The following is a 22,707-nucleotide window of genomic DNA, read 5'->3' as shown; positions in this document are numbered from 1 at the left end:
GAATAGGTCATCAAAGTGCTAAGAAAGAAATAATTCAGTTAAAAAAAATGTTCAAAATCAGGATAGAGGAATTGTAAAATATCTGTATTCATTTGATTTATTTTAGGATTTTTTTTTAATAAAAAGTACTTCAAAATTTTAAAATATATTATTTGCAGATAATTACAGAATATATAAACAGGCTTTGTAAAGTGTTATAAACAGTTTGAGCAAGTAGTTTATTTTTAAAAACATTAATGTGGTTTTCTAATTTATTACGATTCTTCAATTGATAGGCTGCTGTTATTTTAAAATAATGTAAGTACTAAAACAAAATTACCTAACTTGCTCCTCTTGATCTACATATTTTCAGTTATGATTGCTTTACATTCAGAGTATGTATCGAAAGTTATTTACACAATTTTCATTAGAAACTAAAAATGATGAAATGATGTAGAGAAAGGCATTGATCATTTTAACATAATCATAAGTGCTGCTTATTTAATTTCAATCCCACTTTTTTTTTTTTTTTGTTAAAAAAAGGTAAACACAGATAAAACAAAAATAGAGAATATAATTTATTAAAAGTTTGGGGGTAAATATAATAAAATCATTGGGAAAAATTAAATATAATTATGGATTTAGTTATTAATAAAAATACAATACGGCTCTCGCTCGCAAACCATTTAAAACATTAATTCGCTAGTTAGTTCACGCAAAGTTCAAATGGAAAGCTAAAGATTAGCGCACAGATCATTCAGCTAAAGCAAATTTTACTGGGTCTGATTTCTTGTCCTCATTTTGTTTTCGTTCTAGCAAATCCATTGATGGCACTTCTGGTAAGTTTAATTCATCTAAATGAATAAAATATATACATATTGAAAGTAAATTTTTATTCAGATATAATATATATAATATTACTATTGAATATATTTCACCTTCTGGTTTGAAAGATGACAAAATCGTAGACAGTTCTTCCTCAAGTTCACTTTCAGTGTGGAGTTGCAATTGTTGAGCTAACATATTTTGGATTTCATCTTGCATTTCGCTCACCTATAAATGTAAATGGACTAAAACTGGTTTCCAAGATATCACAATATTTTTAAAAACTTAAAATAATTTAATTCTGCGGGAATTAGTGAGGCCCTTTTATTTAAAAATCAAAATTATTTTAACTTGATTGATGGCTTTCAAGGGCCGACCAGAAGTCGAATGGGGGCTTAAAAATGTAAAGTGACCAAATTATAGCAAAGACTTTTCAGCTCCTCCGTTTTTTCCTAGAAAAATTACTTGTTCTGTTGTGATGATTACTCTTCAAAATCACGATTCCCATAAATGATTTCCATCAAATACAGAATCGTAGCGATAAAATAATGGTTTAAAGCAGCTAAATTAATACTCGAATATCATATCCTACATTTTTACTGCTGTGACTGATACAACAGAGGTTACTAATTTTCGTTTAGCTAAAAGAAACATTAAAATTTTATATAATATTTTAAACCTCTTCCTTAAATTTACAAGTATTTACTTAGTTTTACACCATTTCTTGTCTTTGTAGAACAGACAATAAATAATGTATAGGAGACAGTACATTACTCTCAAACTGACAATACTAACAGTTCGCTGCAGAGATAGATAATGTATGTGAAACTACATTGGATTAATTCAACCTACTACCCCATTACCATAAACACAAAATTGAAAACTAAGTATAATATATACTTATATATAAGTATACTAAATTAAGTATAATGTAGATTAAGCTAACACTAATAAACTACTAAATGAATGACAAATTTTTAGCATGTTTGCCTCGGCGCAGTAAAATAAAAACGGAAACACACCTCTTCAACTTCGGTTATGGTACTAACGACATTATCCTCCGACAGTCCTGCTTGTTTAAAAGTTGCCTTCAATGCTGACACTCCAATTTTATATGAATCGTACACCTAGAACAATTTTACTTATACACTTTTGACCACTTTAAAATACTTTTGATGCGATTCTCTTAAATGTGCTAAGAAAAAAAAATCTGAAGTGTGCCAAAGAGACTTACTTATCTCTTATCTTATGCTTATCACTATTATCCTCATGTTATAGTTTTTTTGTAGCCGTCAAAAAAATTACCTAACGTAATGTTGCGAACTTACACTTCCTTACCAAATCACGTTGCGAGTAATTGAATTGCTCCTTAGAAAACTTACATTGATTTCATGATTCTCTATTTTAAAAAAAATCAAAGAAGGCAGATAGATCAAGAAGCTCAAGCGTTCTAAATAGACTTTGGAGCATGAAGTAACACTTTTAATACTGTTTCTTATACTTACTTCAGCATCCGACTGGGCATCTCTAATTCTGGTAAATAACAGATCTAAATTATCGAGTGTCGATATTCTTTTGGTAATACATTCTTCAAGAGCCTTCTTTTTACGCAGACTACTTTTGGCCTGTAAAATAGTTAATATATATAAATTTATAAAAATATAAATGTTTTAAATCTTATCATCAATCTGATTTGGTGTTTTGGATAAGTGGAATATGTATTGCAAAACTAAATAAAATGAAATGACAAAAGAAAAACCTTTGAGAAATAACTTTTAATTTTTATTTTACATCATCTGCATCTTTTTCTTTTTACCCTAACAATTCATCTCTCCAATGGGTTACTGGAACAACTCCATTTTTCACTTCAAACTCTATTTATAAAGCTCTGAAGAAACTATGCTAACAAATTCATCAAATTGTTCAGATAATAATACCATTTCATTAAGATCCCAGTATTGTTTTATTGAAGCATGCTTCTTGTCAAAACTTTTCAACGAAACGGAGCAATATTTCGCCAATATAGTCTTACACATTATAAGTGATTTGACAATGAATGTTGTTCACCACTGTTGACGTTGTTTAAAAATGATCAAAATTAGAGATGTAATAGCAACAGACTCTACAGTCCAGTTCCCTCCGGGGCACAATTTATTCTCGTATATTAAGTAGTTAAGAAATTAAAGAATTACTTCAACTGAGCAATTTTGAAGATTAGATTGGAGACTTTCCATGCTACATTAAGTTTTATTTTAAAGTATACATGATAAAGTAACAAAACAATATAATTCACTTCACAAGAACAGAACTCACCGCCATCCTCAAACCTTTTGCAAGATGTTCTTTTGCATCATATAACGCTTTTTGTTTTTCTTCTTCTAGTACTTCAATAGCCTTCATTAAAGCATCCTTGCTCTGTGTTAACTTAAACTGGGCAATATCTCTATCAGTTATCTGTAAAGAACTAGAACCACTGGTCAATTTAATTAATTCTTGATCATCACATCTCATTGAACACGCTTTACCCTCTAATTTTAACCAATGTAGAAGTAATTCAGCTGTTTCTGTTGAGCACAGTGGTTCAGCAAGTTTTCGCATTTCTTCAAGTGTATAAAGAGTCTTTTCCGGCTGTTGTTCCGCTTTTGATAAAATGCTTTTCTCTTTGCTCTAAAAAAAAAAAACCCTGTTCTTGCTATGAAAAATTGTATAATTTTTTTATTCGTTTACGTAAGTAGATTAAAAAAAAAGAAAAAATATATTACCTTAAGATATCCTATATAAATGTATTGAATTTCATTTACATCAATTTCGGTAAGAACCTCTTTCAATTTAGATAAAGACCATATCAAAGGAGATTTAACAGAATTCATTGCCCAACCTGTCCAAGATGTTTGGGACATAGTCATACTCAGAAAATCATTTTTATTTTTCAAATCTCCAGCCCTAAATGAATATGCAATTTAAATATTCAAGTCACTTAAAAAACTAAGAATTATTCAGAAAATGTTTTGTTTAACAAACCGGTTATTAAAAGCAACATTTAGTGCAGCTTATAATAAATTCATTTTATTTTTTAGATCTCAAACATTTTAATTTAAATTCAGGAGAAAAGAAATATTTATGGTCTTTTTGAAATAAATTTAGAAATTCTGTAATAAAGCGTAAGACTACTAGACAAAATTAGATTCTTCTGAAATAATATTTTTTTCGTTTCCTAGTAAAGTAAAACTGCTTCTATAGGTAAACCAAAAATCATCTAAGCCTTTAAAATAAGCAAAAACTGCCATTTCTTTTAAAATCATATTTTATCATTACAAACCTAAGAAGTTCTTCTACGACAGTCGTTAGGCAAGAAGGTGTCCTTCCTTTGCGTTTGAATGCAGTTCGTAAAGTTGTTAACGTAAGAACACAATGATTGTTTTCAACACACCATTTTTCAATAATATTGTTCCAAAATTTCATTTTTGAATCATAATCAACTGGATTTAGTTCTCGTTTACGAAAAGGAGAAAAGAGCACATTCATACGTTTATCGTCTTCCCAACAATCTGGCATTTCCTTGACAGGAGATGATATTTGATTTTCATTCATTCTGTTGCTTTAAAAATGTTTATATTAAAATAATTAACAGAACTATAAAGAAATCTACATGGCTTCGAAAAGTAACTAAATTTAAATTTAAAAAATATTACATGACTTTAAACGAGTTGGGAAACAGTAACGCAGAGGCTACAACTGTATACACGGTTAAATTTACTGAAATATTTTTCATAATGTGGGTCACGTGATATTGCAAGCTTCTAAATCAGCTGACGTATGGAAAATGGTGCTGAGTTGTTCTTAGTGATTTTTGAACGTAAGATATCTGGCCTGAAACGGCTCGTTAGCCGGGCACGTATACTCCTTTCACTGACTACTGATTTAATTCAAATTTGACTCCAAATTTATTCCAAGCAGCCTTCCATTTAGAAATACAGTTTATTATTAAAAGATGATTTTGGTTATTCTTGAATATAAACTTTAGTTAACTTTACTACAAGTCAGACTGACAATCCGTTATCTCTTTACTTTGTTTTACTGAAGGCCAAGAGAAGAAAAATATTTCCATCCTTTTTATAGTAACTATTAATCCGACCTCGTTTACATTAACCTCGTTTCTTATTTTTGTGATTAGTTTTAATTTAATATTCAAAAAAGTAAACAAGGTACATAATGTCTTCAGAATCGTTGTATACTTGTAAGTATTGTTTTTTTATTGATATTTAAGTTGAAATGTTTTAACTCTTTAGCAGTTGTGGTTTTACATATCTCATTATGAGGTTTGTAAAATCTCTTTCATTCATCTACTAGTTTCCCCTACCAATGAATTATTGTGTCTGAATGAGGACTCTGCATTTTCTTGCGTAGTCTGTGATGTATTGTCAATGTTTTTTTTTTATTCGTCCATTTGTTGCAAAATCCCAAGCAAAAATTTAAATGTAGATTCTTTACAATGGCGCGCAATTTAAATAATTGCTCAAGTACTTTTGGCATGCTTATCCAATTGATTGTTGCAATTTGGTTGTTAAATTTCGCAATTATATTATCTCAATTTGTTTATTTTTGGCCAATTATCTTAATTTGGTCTCTGGTTATTTACTTTGAAACTTTTTATCGCCTATTTAAAAATCATTTTGAATTTGGTTAAATAAAACTTGATAATTAAAAATCTATTATTCTATTTTTTGGCAAAGTTTTTGTTTTGGATAGTAAATAATTTTACCTTGTAACATTATTACTTCTGTAAAATAGATTAAATTCAATGCATTTTTTAAAAATAATCGATAACAATAGTGTAAAAGAAATCTTACTTTTATAAAAAAAAAAAAAGAAGCTTTTTAGCCACTGTCATTTTTATACATACATATTTTCATAAGTGTTGACCTTACCTAATCTATTATGAAAATTTTAAATTTATGCTATAGAAACTTATCTATGGAAATTATTCATTATAATTAACATAATAATGTATTTTTGTTTTCTTTGTGACTAATGTCATTCTTAAATTTCTAATTTTTCTCATCTGCTGCGGTATTAACTTTTTTTTTTTGGCTATATTTGCATTTAACAATGCAAATTATTGACAAATTAATATTTTAAATTATCATTCTCATGTCTAAAATTATCAAATCGATAATTTTTGCTCATAAATCAATAGCTGCAATATTTACTGTGAACTTATAGGAAGTTTTGCTAATTTGGATCCACATTATTTTTACAATTTTCTTTTTTTCCATTTTATAAATAAATTTTTTTTTATTTCTTTCAGCAATATTTTTTTTGTTACCTCTTTGTAAGAAGCAGATTTTTCCATTGACTTTTTTTTTTGTTTTTGTTTTATCATCGGTTTTTATTAGCTAGCCAAGCGACATTTATTTATGTCTTTAAGTAGTGCCTTCTAAGTTCTTCACATCTTACTTGCTATAAATACTTACTATTTATTGAACCTACTTTGTAAGTAAAGCGTTCCACATTGAAGTTCATTACTGTTGTTGGAGAAGATAGCGTCCTCGTAAGGGTGCTTGTAAATACTTGTGTAAAATTTCTAGCATTTTCTTTCTTTCGCTTACGTATCATTGCCTCTTAATGATGTTTTCCTACTTCTTGTACATGTATGGCATAACTATATGGTCTGCTGAGTTTTTATGTTGTAGGTTAGGTTATATTTGTTCAGAGAGGCTGTTAAGTCAAAACTACCGCGATCTAAAAGATTGTTTCAACTTTAATATTAATGTATCTTAGTTTATAAATAGATTCAAGTATTGCAGGTGTATAATGTAATGTGTATTTCATTTGGTTCTATAATGGTTAACTAACTCACCGCGATCCAGAGGAGTATTGTAATACCCACTATGATGTGTGATAATGAGCTAAAGTTTGTCCGCAGGTCTGCTAAAACTATTAGTTGTCCTCAATAACTATCTCTGCACGCGCTTTGTGTTCGGGCCGCAGCAAGTATGGTCGCAGGGATGCTAATTTTCCTGATGGAGTGGCTAGTTCATTTTCTCCTTTATAAATTGCTGTATACAACATTTTGATTTAATGTAGGTAATATGGAAGTGACTTAAATCCAAATCCATGGCCTCTTAAAAATCTATTGTTCCTTCCTTAAGTGTCTGTTTGTTCAAATAGTCTTCTTTTTAAAAATGTTAATGTGAGTAGTTTGTGTGGTGTGTGTGATAAGCTAGAGTTTTTCCCTGGGGACGCTAAACTAAAGTATTTGCATCTTTCAATTATCTCGGCAGGCACCGAAGTTTATGTAAAAGTTGAAAGTGATGGTGTTAAGGACTTTTTATGGTGGGTAATCTACTTCCCCCAAAGAGGTTGTTATTACAGAATTTGTTCCAACTAAAGAGCAAATTTAAAGTCGCAATCTACTTCAAAATCAATCTTTAATCTCTCCTTGCTTTATAAAGGCGCGGTTTACGGTTGGAACCTTGACAGATTTTTAATTGCCTTTTCCCCTTTAACATCTCATACCAACGTGTATCTGGGTTAATATTACTTTGAATAGTATATACTTTGTCATATAAATTCTGCCATAACGTTAAAAAACCAACGATTTTTCAGATCATTTCAAATATTTCTTAAAACCAACCAATGGAAATTTTTGGACTCATCGTTTTCATTAAAACCTAATTAGAAATACGGGTTTCATTTCGAGCATTTCCTGCAAAGTGACACAGCAACTCTTTAATCTTTATATTTATTTTAATCTTTATCGCGAGACTAGTTGCTTTCCACGTACTGCCATTTTATGTTTACCGACTGAATTTAGAGACCCTAATGAGCGCAGCAATTGATGTGCCAAAAAAAAAGTTTGACTCCATATTCCACTGCTACTTAAATTCATTTATTGCCCTTTTTTTTTAAAGACATTTTCCAGTGAATAAGAATTTCATTTAACGTCAATGATCATCTAAATTAATAAAATGCAGGTAGCTTGACTATATTTCTCTTCCTTGATAATTTAATTCATTTTTAATTATATACACATGTATATATAAATTGGAATAGAAAAATAGGGTCCCTGGCTGAAATGAATGACGTTAACTGGAGAAACCTTGCTCTCCAATTTGAATCAAGGTGTTCCTCTTTTGAGAAGAATATAGCAATTATCTTAATAGTGTGACGTATTAAACTTAATAAATCTTAAATTAAGTTTCTTTATTTTACGGAAGAAAGCTGCTTTGGAAATTTTATTGATATTGTTATTTCTTTTTTTTTTAACTTCCTGTTTTTAATTCTGGTATTCCCAAATAAAATTATATATTTTGATTTTTTTTTCTTGAATTCTTTGAATGTGATTATAATAATATGTTTTTGTGAATTGTTAAACCGGTTTCTACAAATGGTCCACCTAAAAAAAAAACAAAATCCAATTGCGCTGTTTTGTTGAAAGCAAAAAAGATGTTTCAATGAAATGCACTTAAGAAGGTTTGTGATGTTCCTCTCATTCATTATGAATTTTTATTTTTTCTTTGCTGTCTTCAGTATTGAATAAAATAGTTTTTAGAAGAGTAAACGATATTTGTAGACAAGACCTCTTTAGAGAGATAAAAGTAAGCAAACACTTTATTTTATTGACCAATTTAAAATTTATATTGTAAGAGAGAATTGTATTTTCACTTATTGCTGTGAATGATACTTAAGCTTGTTTTTAAATCTAAAGAGTTTTATTAAAGAATTTGTTTCAACCGTTTAGATTTTAGAAAAGGATGTGTATTTTAAGGGGGAAAGAAGTGTGGGTTACATTTTATGGGAAAATTATGAATTTCACAACATATTGGCTTTTTGAAGAAGAGTGTCATGAATCTAGAGGACTTTGGACTTATTACCAAATGTGAGCCTAGAGAAATTGCCCAATTCCTGTTCTTTTGTGGGGATAATTTGTGAGTGTATTTCACTGCAACCTCCTATATAGATCTAGAAAAAAACCCTCTTCAGATACCAAGCTTGACTGCTCTTCCTCCAAATTCAGTTATCTGAAAAGTCTCGGTATCCTTTGAACGACGGCATCATAGGCCAATAGTAGATATACTTGAGTCCCCTCTAGCCAAAGAATCTGCTTGTGTTATAGCGTTCGAAATCCGAGTCAAGCCTTAGATTTCTTTCGTTTGTAATTGTCAAGGTAGACCTTCGATTACCTTAATCCAAGGAAGTTACTCGTAAACTTTGCACCTTATGCCATAGAATCCTTGGACCATACACTCCAGCTTCGGTCCTCGACAATCCGTGAACCACAGTGTATTTATTACGCAAGTAATCAGTGACAGGTAATAATACTCTTCGCATGTTCAATATTCACTTCAATATGTGTTATTCATTACATTTTATTTTCATGTTTTGTGGATATATTTCATCCCTATCCTATTTATTGTTTCATACTAATAAATAAATAAATATTAAACTTGATATTTTTTTTTGTTTCTGTTCCTAATTAACTAAGAAAAAAAAAATCTGCTAGCTGATGAAGAAGCACTAAGTAATAATGATATTTTGAGAAGTCAATTTATCCACAAATATGTTTTATTTAAACAAAATAGTATTGATCTTAATAAAATAAATCTATATCACCAACAATTTAGAAAGTAAAGATTGTTATTTATTTGAACAATGAATCAATGTTTGAATATTATATAATTATACTTTCATTAGTGTTTTTAGAAAATTATATTCGCTCACGGACTAGCAGCACGTGATTTATAGTTACTTTCAGTTTTTATTGTAACTCTGATGCATTTTTATTTTCGATATTTAACTTCTATTAATTCCAAAGCAATTATTGCGTCATTGCCAATCGTATGATTCGTTTTCGACTACACTGTTTCTTAATCTACATTTTTTGTTTTGTTTTATGACTGAAAAAAAGTTAAAATTGAACAAGTGGGGAGAATTAGAAAAATCATTTTACAAGGCCAGTTTCATTACCTATATTCCATTGCAAATTTTTTTTTATGTCTTGAACTTATCGAAGACATTTTATTCGATGATTTAATTTTTTTAAAAAAGGAGATATAAATCGATTTTTTACCACAGATAATATTGTATGCAAAATTTAATAGTCCTTGAGGAAATTCATTATCATATCTCTAATTGAATGTACATCAATTAAATGAACAGTAGCGAAGGATCAACGTTTATTAGAGGTTCGGCTGCATTTTTAAATTATTTCTTCTTTTTTTTTTTTAATTTATTTAATTTGCTTTGTCATTATAATTAACATTGTAATAATAAACTATTCTCATAATTTTTTAATAAATAACTTTTAACAAATTTTTGGTTATTGATTAGAGTTAATAATTAATAACTAATTTGGATAAGTTTTTTCTTAAAATATTTCATTATATCGTTGTTCATGTTGATTATGTTTCTTTATTAGCCATAGTCGTTCAGTGTGGTTGTTAGCCTTGAATAAGGATTTTTATGAAGTGCTTTTTTTAAAGGAAAAAAAACCTAGGTCAAAAAAATGTTATAGAAAAAATACTTGATTCCAGTTCGGTGCGGAGTGTTAGTGTATAACTTTTTAAAAAACGGGTGGTGATTTTGTTTCTTGATTTTACAGATGGCTCCCAGAAATTGTAAAGTTTGTGATAAGCTGAGGATGGCCACAGGCAGTATACCCAATGGCAGGACATTGTCCGAATCTTCAGAGTATCCTTGTAAGTAAAAATACAATTTTTTGACTGATTTTAAGAAAAAATCTAGGAAAAACTACAAACCGGCTGTTTTGGAAATTATTTCTGTAAAAAAATTAATTCCATCATATTAAATTTTAGGTATTGAATTTAAACAGGAAATACTTTTTGAGATCCCATGATTAAAAAAAAAATAGTGATTTTTATGAAGGTGTGTGGTTTCAAAGTGAACCCTGTCAATCACGCTAAAAACAATTTTTTTTTAACCCTCATGAGATTTGTAACAGAGAAAATATCTAAATTGGAAGTACCTCTTTGCTGATATTATTTTTTAATTTCCTTGAAAACAGTTCCAATGATCCTTTATAAGCTTGATACTAATTCATTCCTTGCACGTAGATCTTTACAACTTTTATAAGAAGCAAAATGAAAAGAAAAAGAAGTTTGTAAGTTCACTTAAGTAAGAGGGGGAGACAGCAATTATTCTAAAATGCCATTCTAGTGTAATATATGGGCCTATCACTAAAACTACATTTATGAATATTAAATGAATTGCCAAAATTCCATATTACAAAAAAGTAGCACTTCAGGAAATAAGTGCGAATTTTCCCCCTCTTATGCTTTGGTTGGTTTGTACGAAAAACAGTCGGGTTGAACATTTTAAACTAAGAATACTTTAAACAGTTTTGCTTCAAACATTTTCTGTGAAATTTGATTAAGATCCAACGGGGAGTTTTTAATTCTCTTCATAAAGTACAATTTGAGAGTATTCTATGACTTAACTACCATCTATAATATTTATTAATATAAATGTTTGTTGAAATTTCGTGTTTTCTAAAAATCCACAAGTTATCGTCATTTAAAGTAAAAGTTTTTTTAAATTCTGAATCTCAAGTTTTTAAAAATTGATGAAAAGTTCATTTTGCATTAAAAGGATATTATCTTGTCAACGATTCACATCAGGTTAGTGTGAATAAAACCAGCATTATCCTTTTTACTTTCTTTTGCTGATGATAGCAAGTGGAAGTATTGAAAATTTTACTAAAATTACCTTTTTATTGGAAATACTAGCCTTGAGGGAGGAAGACTCTGAATTAGATTAATTAAAAAAAAATCGCAGTGTTTAAATTTGATAGTTTTAGCTTGTTACCAGAAAAACTGAGATAAAGGTTTTGGGCAAAATCGGACAATCAATTTGCCTTCTTAACTAAAAGTTTTTTTTTTGTCATTTATAACATTTTGAAGACAAAAATTCAGCAAAATCTCTTACAAACATTCACACGACCTTTCTTACCGCAGTTTATATTATTAAATTATCTTGAAACCTTGGACTTTTTAACCTTTAGTATTATACATGTTTACTTTAATAAAATGCTGGAAGTGGTAAGACTTTACATATAGAATAGGGTGTTAGAATCTCTCATTATACTGGATCAATAATTAGTATAAAAAGAAAATCTCAAAAAAGTAACAAAAAATTACACTTTAATCAAAAATTGGTACCAAATTTTTGGGCAAAATCTAATAGTCGTATTATCTGGAGGAATCTAAACCAAATAAAAATTAAAACATAACATACTCACACATACATAAGTGATTTAGCAACAATCAATTTTCTGAACCCAAAACATATATTCTCAGTGAAATTGGAAAATCAAAATACGCAGGGCAATCCTTTCTCTGACGCATTTTAAGAGGAAGTAAAAATTCCAAAAACAGTGAACAATAAAAACTGTATTTTATTCAATTTTTTGAAATGTACGTTAACATCTTATTCAGAGCAATGAGAGAGAGGTCTGTAAATGTTGCACATTTTGCAATTTTTCTTATTCTTAGCCGAAATATGTTGCATCTTTTGTATTTTAGCAAATCAACTTATTCAACTTTTTTTTTTCGAATGCAGCTTTAATTATTGCAGCTATAATTTTATTCTTTAAATTGTAATATCTCAGATTGTGAATATTCCTGTAATTTCATAATTACTTTTTCTTTTAAGGTATGCCATGGTTTGGTATGGATATTGGTGGTACTTTAACAAAATTAGTATATTTTGAACCAAAAGATATTACACAGGATGAAGAAAACGAAGAAGTAGAAGTATTGAAAAATATAAGAAGATATTTAACAAAAAATTCAGCTTATGGAAAAACAGGGCATAGAGATATGCATTTACAGGTAAGGCAAAATAAAAAATATACTAAAAATAATGAATTTTAAATAGCATTTGATTTCCTTTTCATATTTTCTAATCAGTTTTACCTCAGATTAATTATCTTCTTTTTTGCCATTTTTTTTTTTATTACATACTGTTCTTTCTATTACTCCACTTCTAAGAGGAGGTATTTTAATCGTGTAGATTTTCGATTTTGAAATTTCACCAGAAAAATATCCATTTTGTGGTCTTCTGAAAAGTGATTTTTACAAATTTTTAAGTGTGTGTGCTAGTATACATATATGTATATCCGCCGTGACAAAAATCACAGTACAAAAATTGAAATTTTACTTATGTTCCAGCCAGGGGACGATAGGTTTAGATTCTGTATTGATTAGTTTGCCATTATATTTCTCCAGGAAACTTCTGAATATACTTCCTTTTAAAATGTAAAAGTGGAAATTCTTTTTCAAGGAGTTTTGAAAATTGTTGAAATCATTTTAGAAAATGAAGTAGATAGTCGCGGTTGTCTTTTGAGCAGTCATGCAAGTACGATAAGTAGAATGTAAACTGAACTTTTACTGTTTTATATACATATACATATATATATATATGTATATACATTTACTAAAGTACTTTTCACTTAACAAAATATAAAAATATTTCTAGAAATAATTTTGATTTCTTAATTTTATTAACTTATCAAAAGCTGTTTTGATGATTAAACACAAGAAAGATATCTGTAACTAACTTTTTTGATAAATCGCAATTTTTTTCATCCAGTTGCACTAATAATCAAGATTTGATTGCTAACTCTGTTTATAACATTTCGGAAGAAGATAACTAAAAACACCAGCGCCAAAAAAAATTATTCTTATCTAATTTATAATTTTTTTTTACGACTTGTAAAAAAATAAATAAATGTGATTGGCTCACTCAGTGATTTGATCAAATTTAACATAAAAATAAATATGAAAAATAGGATTAGCAGTTTATAGATTGAACAATTTAAAATAATAAATTTCAGAGATTAACTTGTCAACTATATTTAAAATCTTTTAAAGGAGAATTCCGAGGACTTTAACCTCAGATGTTCACATCGTCTCTAGAGATTACTCTTTGAATCTTTGCATAAATATGAACATTTTATACCGAATTTGTCACAAAAAAAAGAACCGTACTGTGTTGTGGAAAATCAGTGATCAGTTCCAAATAAATCCACTGTTTCTATCAATATTTATGGACCAGTTCGATCTTGAGGTTGAGTACATTGGACTATACAATGATTGAGTTGATTGGAGATGGGATGAAATTTTAAAGACTGACACATTAGTTTGAAAGGTATCGTTTTGTTCAGTAAAGCTACAAACATTTTAACAGAATCAACCTTCAGACTATAATAATCCAATTACAACAGAAAATTTAAGAAATTTATCATTCTCCAAGTTTAGATCCAATCATACTTAGAGTTAATGTATTCTAACGTAACCAGATAAGCGTATTTAATAAAATTATTGAATGTTCTATCTATAAACATAAAGTAAATAGGAATACAAGTTGAATTTTCAACTCAAAAAAATAGGTTAATAGGAGATGTTTTTGCGGAGAGTTTAAATCCATTGAGATAATTAAGATATTAAAATGCCATTGAGATAGTGACGAACAGTTGTAGCTTTAATGGTTTGTTGAAGTTCCCTACGCTCCAAACAGCACGAAATCCTCTATCTTACAACAAATCTTTATTGTAATTTTATTGCTACCTGCAATTTTAGATTGCCCTAAATTGTTTATTTACGTACAGTAACTTATTGTTACAGATGGATGATGTTCCAATAGGGGGAAGAATAGGATCAGTGCATTTCATTCGATTTCCAACCAGTGAAGTGGGGAATTTTCTGGCACTGGCCAAAAGGCAAGGGATGGCATCTTTAATAACGACGGTTTGTGCTACTGGAGGAGGCGCTTACAAATTTGAAGAAGCTTTTGCACGTGTAGGTAAATCAGCCCAAAACTTTTTTTGAAAAAATATATATATATTTTTTTTACTAAAATATAATTTTCACAAGTTTTTTGCACTTCATAGATGTCATTATTGACAGTGATCAATATCAAATAAAAATCATTTGAAAATAAAAATCTAGGTATTGAATGGTAAATCTTGACGTAAAAATATGCTAAAAACCCTCTCAAGGGTCTCTGAATGCAATAATTTTAAATTAAGTTTTGAAATCAGTTTTGTTGGGTTTAGGTCTTAAGAACTCTGTTTATTTATGTGGCAAATATTTCGACACCTTCATCTTCATACTAGGCGTAGAGGAAATAAAAATTTATAAGAATTGTTTATTAGTGTTAATTTTTTGTAACGTTATCTTTAGTTTGTGAACATATTGATAGCATATATCCTTTTGATAGCAGATTAATTGTTTTTTATCTTTTATGATAACATAATAATAATTAAATAGTTCACTGTGACCTCGAGAGATCTTTTGAATCTCGCTAACTGTTACCTCAAATGCCCAGGTTTAGAATAATGAACTGTGGAATCTATATGTTAAGAAATTCTAAAGACTGCAATTTCTGTGTCGGATCCGGGGCATCTGCTGCCACTACTGGCTCCACGACTGAGTATAACCCTCTCCTCCTTTAACAAAGATGATTACAGAATTTTTATAATTACGTTTTATTGCAGGAAGTTAATATGAGACTCGCAAAATTTGACGAATTGGATTCACTGATAAGGGGAATGTTATTCATTGAAATGAACAATCCACGAGAATGTTATTACTGGTCAAATCCGACAGAACACGATAAGTGTGTTAAAATGAATTACGACTTCAGTGAACCATATCCTTTTATTGTGAGTTTATTATTATTTATAATATTTTTAATGTAAGGCGCTCCAAAATAAAAGTGCAGTTTCATATTTTCCTTTCAATCACAAATATAACAGAAAATCATTGTTTACTTATTTATTCACTTATAAACAAACAGATATTCTAAATCTTTATTTTATCCTTCAAAATATTAAAATTTAAAGAAGTATTACCGCCTGATTGACTTTCACAAATATTACTGAAATCCTGATTAGATTTTTAATTAATGTAATTAAAATATTGTAATTTATTGTAATATTGTTCGTAACAGTTATTATGATGCGTAATAATCTCATTTAAAAATTATATTTATGTTAAATCTAACGTTAATTTATCAATTTTCATGAATCTTCCTGATGTTCTTATGAAGAAAATTGCTAAAATTTTATAATCATTCACATTACATTTACCTTATTTACATAATTAAAGTTTTGTTTTTTTAATCTTAAAATTAGTCCTAAAAAGACAGTTGATTTCAATATTTAACTCGTACCACTATAATAGGTAGATTTTGTTGAAAGAAAACGTGAAAACTTCTCCAAAACCCTTCCAAAGTAAAGTGAAAGACGTTTTAATCCAAAAGGAGATTTCAATGACTCTATTCTGCAATACTCTCATCAAAAATTATTCCCGAATGCATCACTTCTTATCGCATCAAAGTATAAGAATAGTAAGTTAGATGATAGTGGGTTACTTTTAATTTTTACAGGAAAATTTATTGTTGGTCCACCCAGAACTTCAAGAAATGCATAAATTGTTTAATATGTGATTTAATTATTTTTCAGATAGTTAATATAGGATCAGGTGTGAGTGTCTTAGCTGTATATGGACCAAATAATTACAAAAGAATATCTGGTACAAGGTAAATTTAAAAACTGAATAAATTTTTTATTAATTTAGGCAAAGTGTCTTGTAATTAAAAAAAAAAACAGTTTTTAATTTTTTAAATGGTTTTAAGCTATCCAAACTTCGATGTAATTTGAGACCAAACTACTATACATATTTTTGTTATTATAAATTGCTTTTTTTACAGTTTGGGCGGAGGAACTTTTCTTGGTTTATGTTGTCTTTTGACTGGCTGCAACTCTTATGAAGAGGCAATACAGCTTGCTGCCGACGGTGACAATACAAGAGTTGATAAACTTGTTAAAGATATTTATGGAGGAGATTACGATAGATTTGGACTTCCGGGCGATCTAGTCGCTAGCAGGTAAATAGACTACTTTAAGATTACTCTTAGTAGTAGTTACTCTCAAAGTAGTTTCTATTTGTTTCCTTCAAATCTAATGCAGTCATCATAAAGTTTAATAAAAAGATATTTAAACTTCGCGATAAAAAAAAAAGTAGTATATTTATTTACTCAGAAACTTTCATCGAAGTTGACGCATATTTAAGAAGATACATTTTTAGCTTGGAACAGTTTAATTTATTAGATTTAGATTTGTATGAATTTATAAATTAAATAGTTAAAAATGCATATAGAATCGATGAATGTGATTTAACACGCATCCTAACACATTCAAACCCATACTTCCAAGTAAATACAGACACCCAATCAAACATTCATACTTTAAAGATCTAGTATTCCTAACTGAAATTTAGGAAAGTCCTCGTAATTCCTCTCACCCAAAACCTAGTCTACTCGTCATATTTTTATTTGCATTGCTTAATGCAATTAAATTTCCACAACTATCTCTTACGATTCTTTCGACTTAAATTTTTAAATTTACTTTTTAAACTCTTACTTTTTCCCAACTACAGTTTTGGCCAGATGATGTCAAGTGAGAAACGAGAAAATGTGACAAAAGAAGATCTCGCCCGAGCTACACTTGTAACTATAACCAATAACATTGGTTCCATAGCTAGAATGTGTGCACTAAATGAAAAAATAAGCAAGGTAATAATTTTATTATTATTAGTTAGTTATTTATTTTGCTTATTCATTATTGTACAAAATAAAAACTTCATTCTTTTAAACTTAAATAACATTCCCATGTGAAAAAATATAAGTTAACACCATTTAATGAAATTCCATTGTTCTATTTTCAGGTTGTATTTGTTGGTAACTTTTTAAGGATTAATCCTATTTCAATGAAATTACTTGCATACGCTATGGATTATTGGTCTAAAGGAACGCTTAAAGCACTTTTCTTAGAACATGAAGTAAGTTTTTATTTATTTTTATCTTAGCATTAATAATTTTTTAAAAATGTAGCTCTTTAACCTACCGCCACACTTTATTATTATTGGGAATCTTGTGTTGCGAGATTCCTGAACCTTGTGCTTCTCGTTCTCCTTCATCCTTCATTTTTGAATTCCCCTGACAAAAAATTTGTTTCGTGTCGACTAACGGCATCTTCACGGCTTATATTTATTATAAATTATAATATATGTTATTCAATAACAATTATTGTATAATTAATTTTACTTTTTAATGTCAAATGTTGGTATGTGTTCAGTCCTGAATGTTTAGGTACATTTAAGAACAAAATTATAATTGTTTATAAGTAATAAAATTGCTTTGAAAATGACCTAGTCATAGGCCAAAAGTTTGGCAAAATAAATAAATTAATAAATAAGGACTGAAATTGGTAAAAATGTTTTTTACAATTCTCGTTCAATTTTGACAAATTCTTTAACGTTATTGCGACTTAACTACAATTCCACGCATCTGAAACTTCTACTTTATTCTCTTAATAATTATTTTTTTCTTTACCCTTTTGTTACAGGGATATTTTGGTGCAGTAGGTTGTCTCCTAGCTTTCAACGAATTCAGCTGAAGTTTACAACTTATTACAGCCTAGAGGAACTTCTTTTTTTTTTAGTTACATGGGTGCAGGTATATCTCAAATTTTATTATGTGTTGAATTAGTTTAGGCTTTTTTCAGTTTTAAACAACTTTTCCGTATTTATTAAATTAAATTCTACTTTTAAAATTATAGTTTGAAATTTTGACCAATATTTTTCATTTTTTACTGTGTTCATATATCTTTTTTTCTAATATATGAATAATTTTAAAGAAACGTGTAAATTGCTAGTTTTGATGAATGATTTATACATTTTTATTTTTATTTTAATACTCTATTGTTTTATGATTTCATTCTAAATACTTCATCCAAGTCTGTCCTGTTGCTCGTACTTTACGATATTACGTGCTTCTAGGTTTTTAAAGGCTAAAGAGTGTAGATAACTAAATGAAAGGACAACGTTACCACGTAGTTAGGAAAAAAATAAAACCTTGATTGGGGAGTGCAAAATTCTTATTACATTTTCTTTGAAGTGGTTGTGCTCTATATTTCCGGTTGGTTTTTATTTTTAGTTTCGCTGGTGGAGAGGTTGCTGATCTCCACAAATCTAGGTGCCACATAGTTCTTTGTCTCTAGACCTCCAATTATTTCCATCTCTTTTTCCAAACATTAATTACTAAACCAAGCAATCAAAACCCAATGCAAATGGTTTATGAGCTGTACTTTTGCTTCTAATATTATAAAAAAACTACTTCATTCTAAATAACTAAAACAATCACTCTTTTTTTTATTTATTTTTTTATTTTTTAGGTTTCTTTAATTACAGTACACACTGCCAACAATAGTGCGAACTTAATCGTATTTGCAGTCTTCAGTGCCCTACTGATTTTTGACGTAAAATAAAAAAGAAGAAGAGAAAAATCTATTATGTATTATAGATAAAGCAAAACTTATTCAAGTTAATATTTTAACAATAAACAGAAAAGTAGGTAAGCTGAAATATATTATAAGAAATATTCCAATTTATTCAGCCCAAATATTGCAACAAAATAGAGGAATAGTTCATATACTCATTTTTTAACTAATAAATTATTATTATTATTTTTTTAATAATTCGCAGTCTTCCATCTTATTTATATATTTATATTTTTTATTGGACACTGCTTCGTTTTTATTTTTTGTAAACAAAATGTTTTTAGTTTTAATCATTCCAATCAATTGATTTTTATTAACTATAATTTTATTCAGTATTTATTTTTCTTTAAGATTATATGAACGAAATACAAACTAATCAGTCAAATTGTTTAGGAAGTAAAATTGATAGTGGTGTAGATAAACAGCAAATGCCTATTAAAATATTTTCCTCCCAACTTGTGCTTATTTTTATAAGAATTTTACTATTTAATTCCAATACTTAATTTAATTTATTTGCCGCATGAAAAGAAAGCATAAAATAATTTGTTCAAGAAAAAACATAAGTATATAAAAAGCACAAAACCATGACCTACATTGCTTTTAAAGATTTTTAAAAGTAATCTTGCCCAAAATATATAAAATTATATTAAAATTTTTGTCGTTTAAAAGATTATTTAGTTTAAGGTGATAATTTATCTGCAAAAATAGGAAAATATATAAATATATTTTAATTTAATTAAAGGAACATTAAGTGAAAAGTATATAATAAAAAAATGGTTGATCATTTAGATAAGCAGCTGTGATACTTTTAATTTTAGCGTAAACATATTAGTTATTATTTATTTAAATATATAATATTTTTAATCTTAATTCATGTATTTAGAATTTTCTTCTTTCTTTACATAAAGAAAAGACAACGAAATGCCAAAATTTAACAAGGTGTAGCACTTTTTTTCGGAAAATGGACAGTAACAAGTAGAACATATAAATTGGATTTGATTTATTGAAATAATAACTAATTATTTTTGTTTAAGATGTACAATAACAAGGAATTCCTATCTAAGAATCCTGTCGCCTTTTACTCTCTTAAAGATGAAAATCTATGTCTTTCTTTTGGATGTAAGTGTTTGTAATTAGTGAATCCTTAAGTTATGTGGATTTTTAAATGTCTGAATCATCGGTATGTAGATTATTGAGTATTTTAAGGATTCTAAAACAAATTATTTAAACTTAAAGCTTTATTTTCAGCAATGTATTATTGGTTGATCTGAAATAGCCCTCGCTATAACAGCTACAAAAATAATATCGCGACCAGTGAGGTGTTACGCTGAAACTGGGCTACCCGTCACAAAACCTCAGAGATAATTCTAGATGACATTACTTATATGCGATTCAAACTTTCTTTTAACGGCACTTTAATGCAAAGAGCATCGTGGCTTCCTCAAATGTTGTCTTGCTTGCTCAGTCTTCTCTGTGTATAATCCAAATCCATTACAAATCATTTTCTAAATCTTGAATCCAAGATTTACTTTGACTTTTACTACCTAGGCTATACTAGTACCCTATCCTTCTGGCTTTTTTTCTTTCTGTTTCATGAAAATAGAATGAACAACACTAGAACTGATTTCTCTCTTTTGAATCATATGTACGCCTTGCTGATCCAAAAGTTGTCACGAAAACTTTCCTCTCCAAGAATTAAACTTATTTCCTAAGCAAATATCAAAAAAATTTTAAGGGTTTTTTTATTTGCCACCACTGATCCATTTGAAAATGATGACACTCTTAAAAAATATTTTTCACGTATATTTGGGAAGCAGGGCTGCAAAACACCTATTTGATTCTACAATTTTCAATTTGATATTTTTGAGTGGCTTTATTTTTGGTTATGTCTACTAATCTGAATTCTTCGTCTTCTTTTTATCAAAGTGGGCGTTTTATCTACTCAAGGAGGGCATCCAAACACTTTTTTATTCTTCAGATGAATAAATACTCCGTACTGATACATTTGCAAGGAAGCTATATTTTCAGGTTCGCAGTTGATTTGGTATTATTCCCTGCGCTTTCCGCCAAACATTCAGGTGGAGAAACTGCAGTGACGCTAAGGTAATTCCTTCTTTTTTGTTCTTCTGAAAGAAAGAAGATATTTCTACTTCCTCTTATTAGGTAGTTAATATGAATGGTGTACTAACTACCTTTATAAGTAATACCAGTACTCTAAATTTGGATGATTAAAAAAAATAAATAAATAAATGTCTTCTGCTTTGATCGTGAATTATTTTAAAAGAGTTATCAATATTACTATTATCTTTGTAGGTATCCAGTTTTCGTTATGGCAATTTTTAAGGGATTGTATGAATGTGAAAGATGGTGAACCCACTCATGGGTTCCTAAAGCCAGGTTGTTTGTACACATCAACTATCTCTGCAGGTCATTTGTGAATTGAGTAAGAGTTGATGTTGACAGTGTAAGTTTTGTCGTGTTCGTAAGTTGGAACTTTACTTGCAGGGTTCTTATAAACCCTAAAGGTATTTAAATGAATTATTTTCATATCAAATCGTCATCAATTCCCGTAGAAGGTATGGTAATTTATTTCATGCGTGGGATGTAAATTATGGATACCAATTTACCCGATATTTGTCTTTATAAATTTATAAATCATCAACCGTCTCAATGTTTTTGGGAATGGAAAGATGCTGTCTTGTAGTAATTTGCAGAGTTCCGGTCTTAGTTTATCGAATGTTATGCTTTGATTTAATCCTATTTATGTTTTGTTTAAATAATCAAATGCTTTCCAAAATAGTGATTGTTCCTTTACGTATATATAAGCTTATATTGTACGAAGAATATTAACTGCTCGTAATTGTTTATTTTCTTATACGTCATAAAAATACTTACGAAGTATTTTATGGTTTAATATTAAAGTGAAAATTTTAGAAGTTCAAATATTTAAAGTACTTTAACCAAAGAAAAACTTTTTTTCTCTCTATTTGAAATATTATTTTAAAAAGCAAATTTATGTTGGGATGTGGGATATCTGTTACCTTTTAATAGAAAACTATTCCTAATAAAATTAGAAACTAGTTTAATATTATATGTTTTATTTATTTTATGTTATCTTAAAAATAAGTAGTGATGAACTGCAAAAGTTCTTGACAACTTTGCTTCAAAGAAATATTATGTATCTTAGTACGAGAAATCGGGTTATCATTATTGTACTTATTATTCTTATATTATAACTTAAATAGCTTCATAATCCATATCAAGTTCCATTTTGAACATTAATAGCCCCACATTAAGTGGTCTTATTGATTAATTTTCAGGAAAACAATATTTAGCCCAGTTTTATGTTGAAATAGAACTGATAAAATGCATTACTATTAAATTAAAGTAATTTTTGGCTTTTTCATATTGGAAAAAAGGGATACATACAATTATACATGTTGATTTCTATATTTGTAACATATCATTTTAGTTTAAATAATAAAATATTCATATTATTTGTTTATTTATAATTTTAGTCTGTGTATAATATTATAAAA

General features: G+C 28.5%; 2 protein-coding genes across 4 annotated transcripts; one reads left to right on the top strand and one right to left on the bottom strand.

Moving 5' to 3' along the window:
• Positions 1–133: 133 nt before the first annotated feature.
• On the bottom strand, positions 134–4,551 carry LOC141461041 (charged multivesicular body protein 7). The gene is made up of 7 exons (XM_074141679.1): positions 4,124–4,551; positions 3,567–3,747; positions 3,118–3,471; positions 2,310–2,429; positions 1,827–1,931; positions 918–1,032; positions 134–833 (listed from the first exon to the last, which is right to left on the bottom strand). The coding sequence occupies exons 1-7, from the start codon at positions 4,393–4,395 to the stop codon at positions 733–735; spliced, it is 1,248 nt and encodes a 415-aa protein (XP_073997780.1). The 5' UTR covers positions 4,396–4,551; the 3' UTR covers positions 134–732.
• Positions 4,552–4,627: 76 nt separating this feature from the next.
• fbl (pantothenate kinase 3 fbl) lies at positions 4,628–21,107 on the top strand. Of its 3 annotated transcripts, none has more exons than XM_074141680.1 (11): positions 4,628–5,041; positions 10,409–10,505; positions 12,478–12,656; positions 14,451–14,624; positions 15,323–15,490; positions 16,292–16,368; positions 16,540–16,716; positions 17,268–17,403; positions 17,556–17,669; positions 18,236–18,345; positions 19,064–21,107. In XM_074141680.1, exons 2-10 carry the CDS (start codon positions 10,409–10,411, stop codon positions 18,284–18,286), a joined length of 1,173 nt encoding a protein of 390 aa, XP_073997781.1. In that variant the 5' UTR covers positions 4,628–5,041; the 3' UTR covers positions 18,287–18,345; positions 19,064–21,107. The 3 variants fall into 3 exon arrangements, with proteins under 3 accessions (XP_073997781.1, XP_073997783.1, XP_073997782.1); XM_074141682.1 differs by lacking the exon at positions 4,628–5,041 and adding an exon at positions 8,225–8,405; XM_074141681.1 differs by lacking the exon at positions 4,628–5,041 and adding an exon at positions 9,762–9,992.
• The last annotated feature ends 1,600 nt before the right edge of the window (positions 21,108–22,707 follow it).

Source organism: Rhodnius prolixus, unplaced genomic scaffold (genome assembly GCF_049639745.1).
Source record: "Rhodnius prolixus isolate KJV_2025 unplaced genomic scaffold, Rpr scaffold_6, whole genome shotgun sequence".
Taxonomy (NCBI): domain Eukaryota; kingdom Metazoa; phylum Arthropoda; class Insecta; order Hemiptera; family Reduviidae; genus Rhodnius; species Rhodnius prolixus.
This window is presented reverse-complemented; position numbering and strand designations above follow the sequence as displayed.

What these genes read in the sequence shown, in the direction of transcription:
- LOC141461041 (XM_074141679.1), bottom strand. Translation starts at nt 4,395, where the DNA reads ATGAATGAAAATCAAATATCATCTCCTGTCAAGGAAATGCCAGATTGT. An exon ending in ATGCCCAGTCGGATGCTGAA is followed by an intron (nt 1,932 to 2,309) that starts GTAAGTATAAGA and finishes AAATTGTTCTAG; the next exon opens with GTGTACGATTCATATAAAAT. An exon ending in GTCATCTTTCAAACCAGAAG is followed by an intron (nt 834 to 917) that starts GTGAAATATATT and finishes TTATTCATTTAG; the next exon opens with ATGAATTAAACTTACCAGAA.
- fbl (XM_074141680.1), top strand. Translation starts at nt 10,409, where the DNA reads ATGGCTCCCAGAAATTGTAAAGTTTGTGATAAGCTGAGGATGGCCACA. An exon ending in ATAGAGATATGCATTTACAG is followed by an intron (nt 12,657 to 14,450) that starts GTAAGGCAAAAT and finishes TTATTGTTACAG; the next exon opens with ATGGATGATGTTCCAATAGG. An exon ending in GTGAACCATATCCTTTTATT is followed by an intron (nt 15,491 to 16,291) that starts GTGAGTTTATTA and finishes ATTATTTTTCAG; the next exon opens with ATAGTTAATATAGGATCAGG.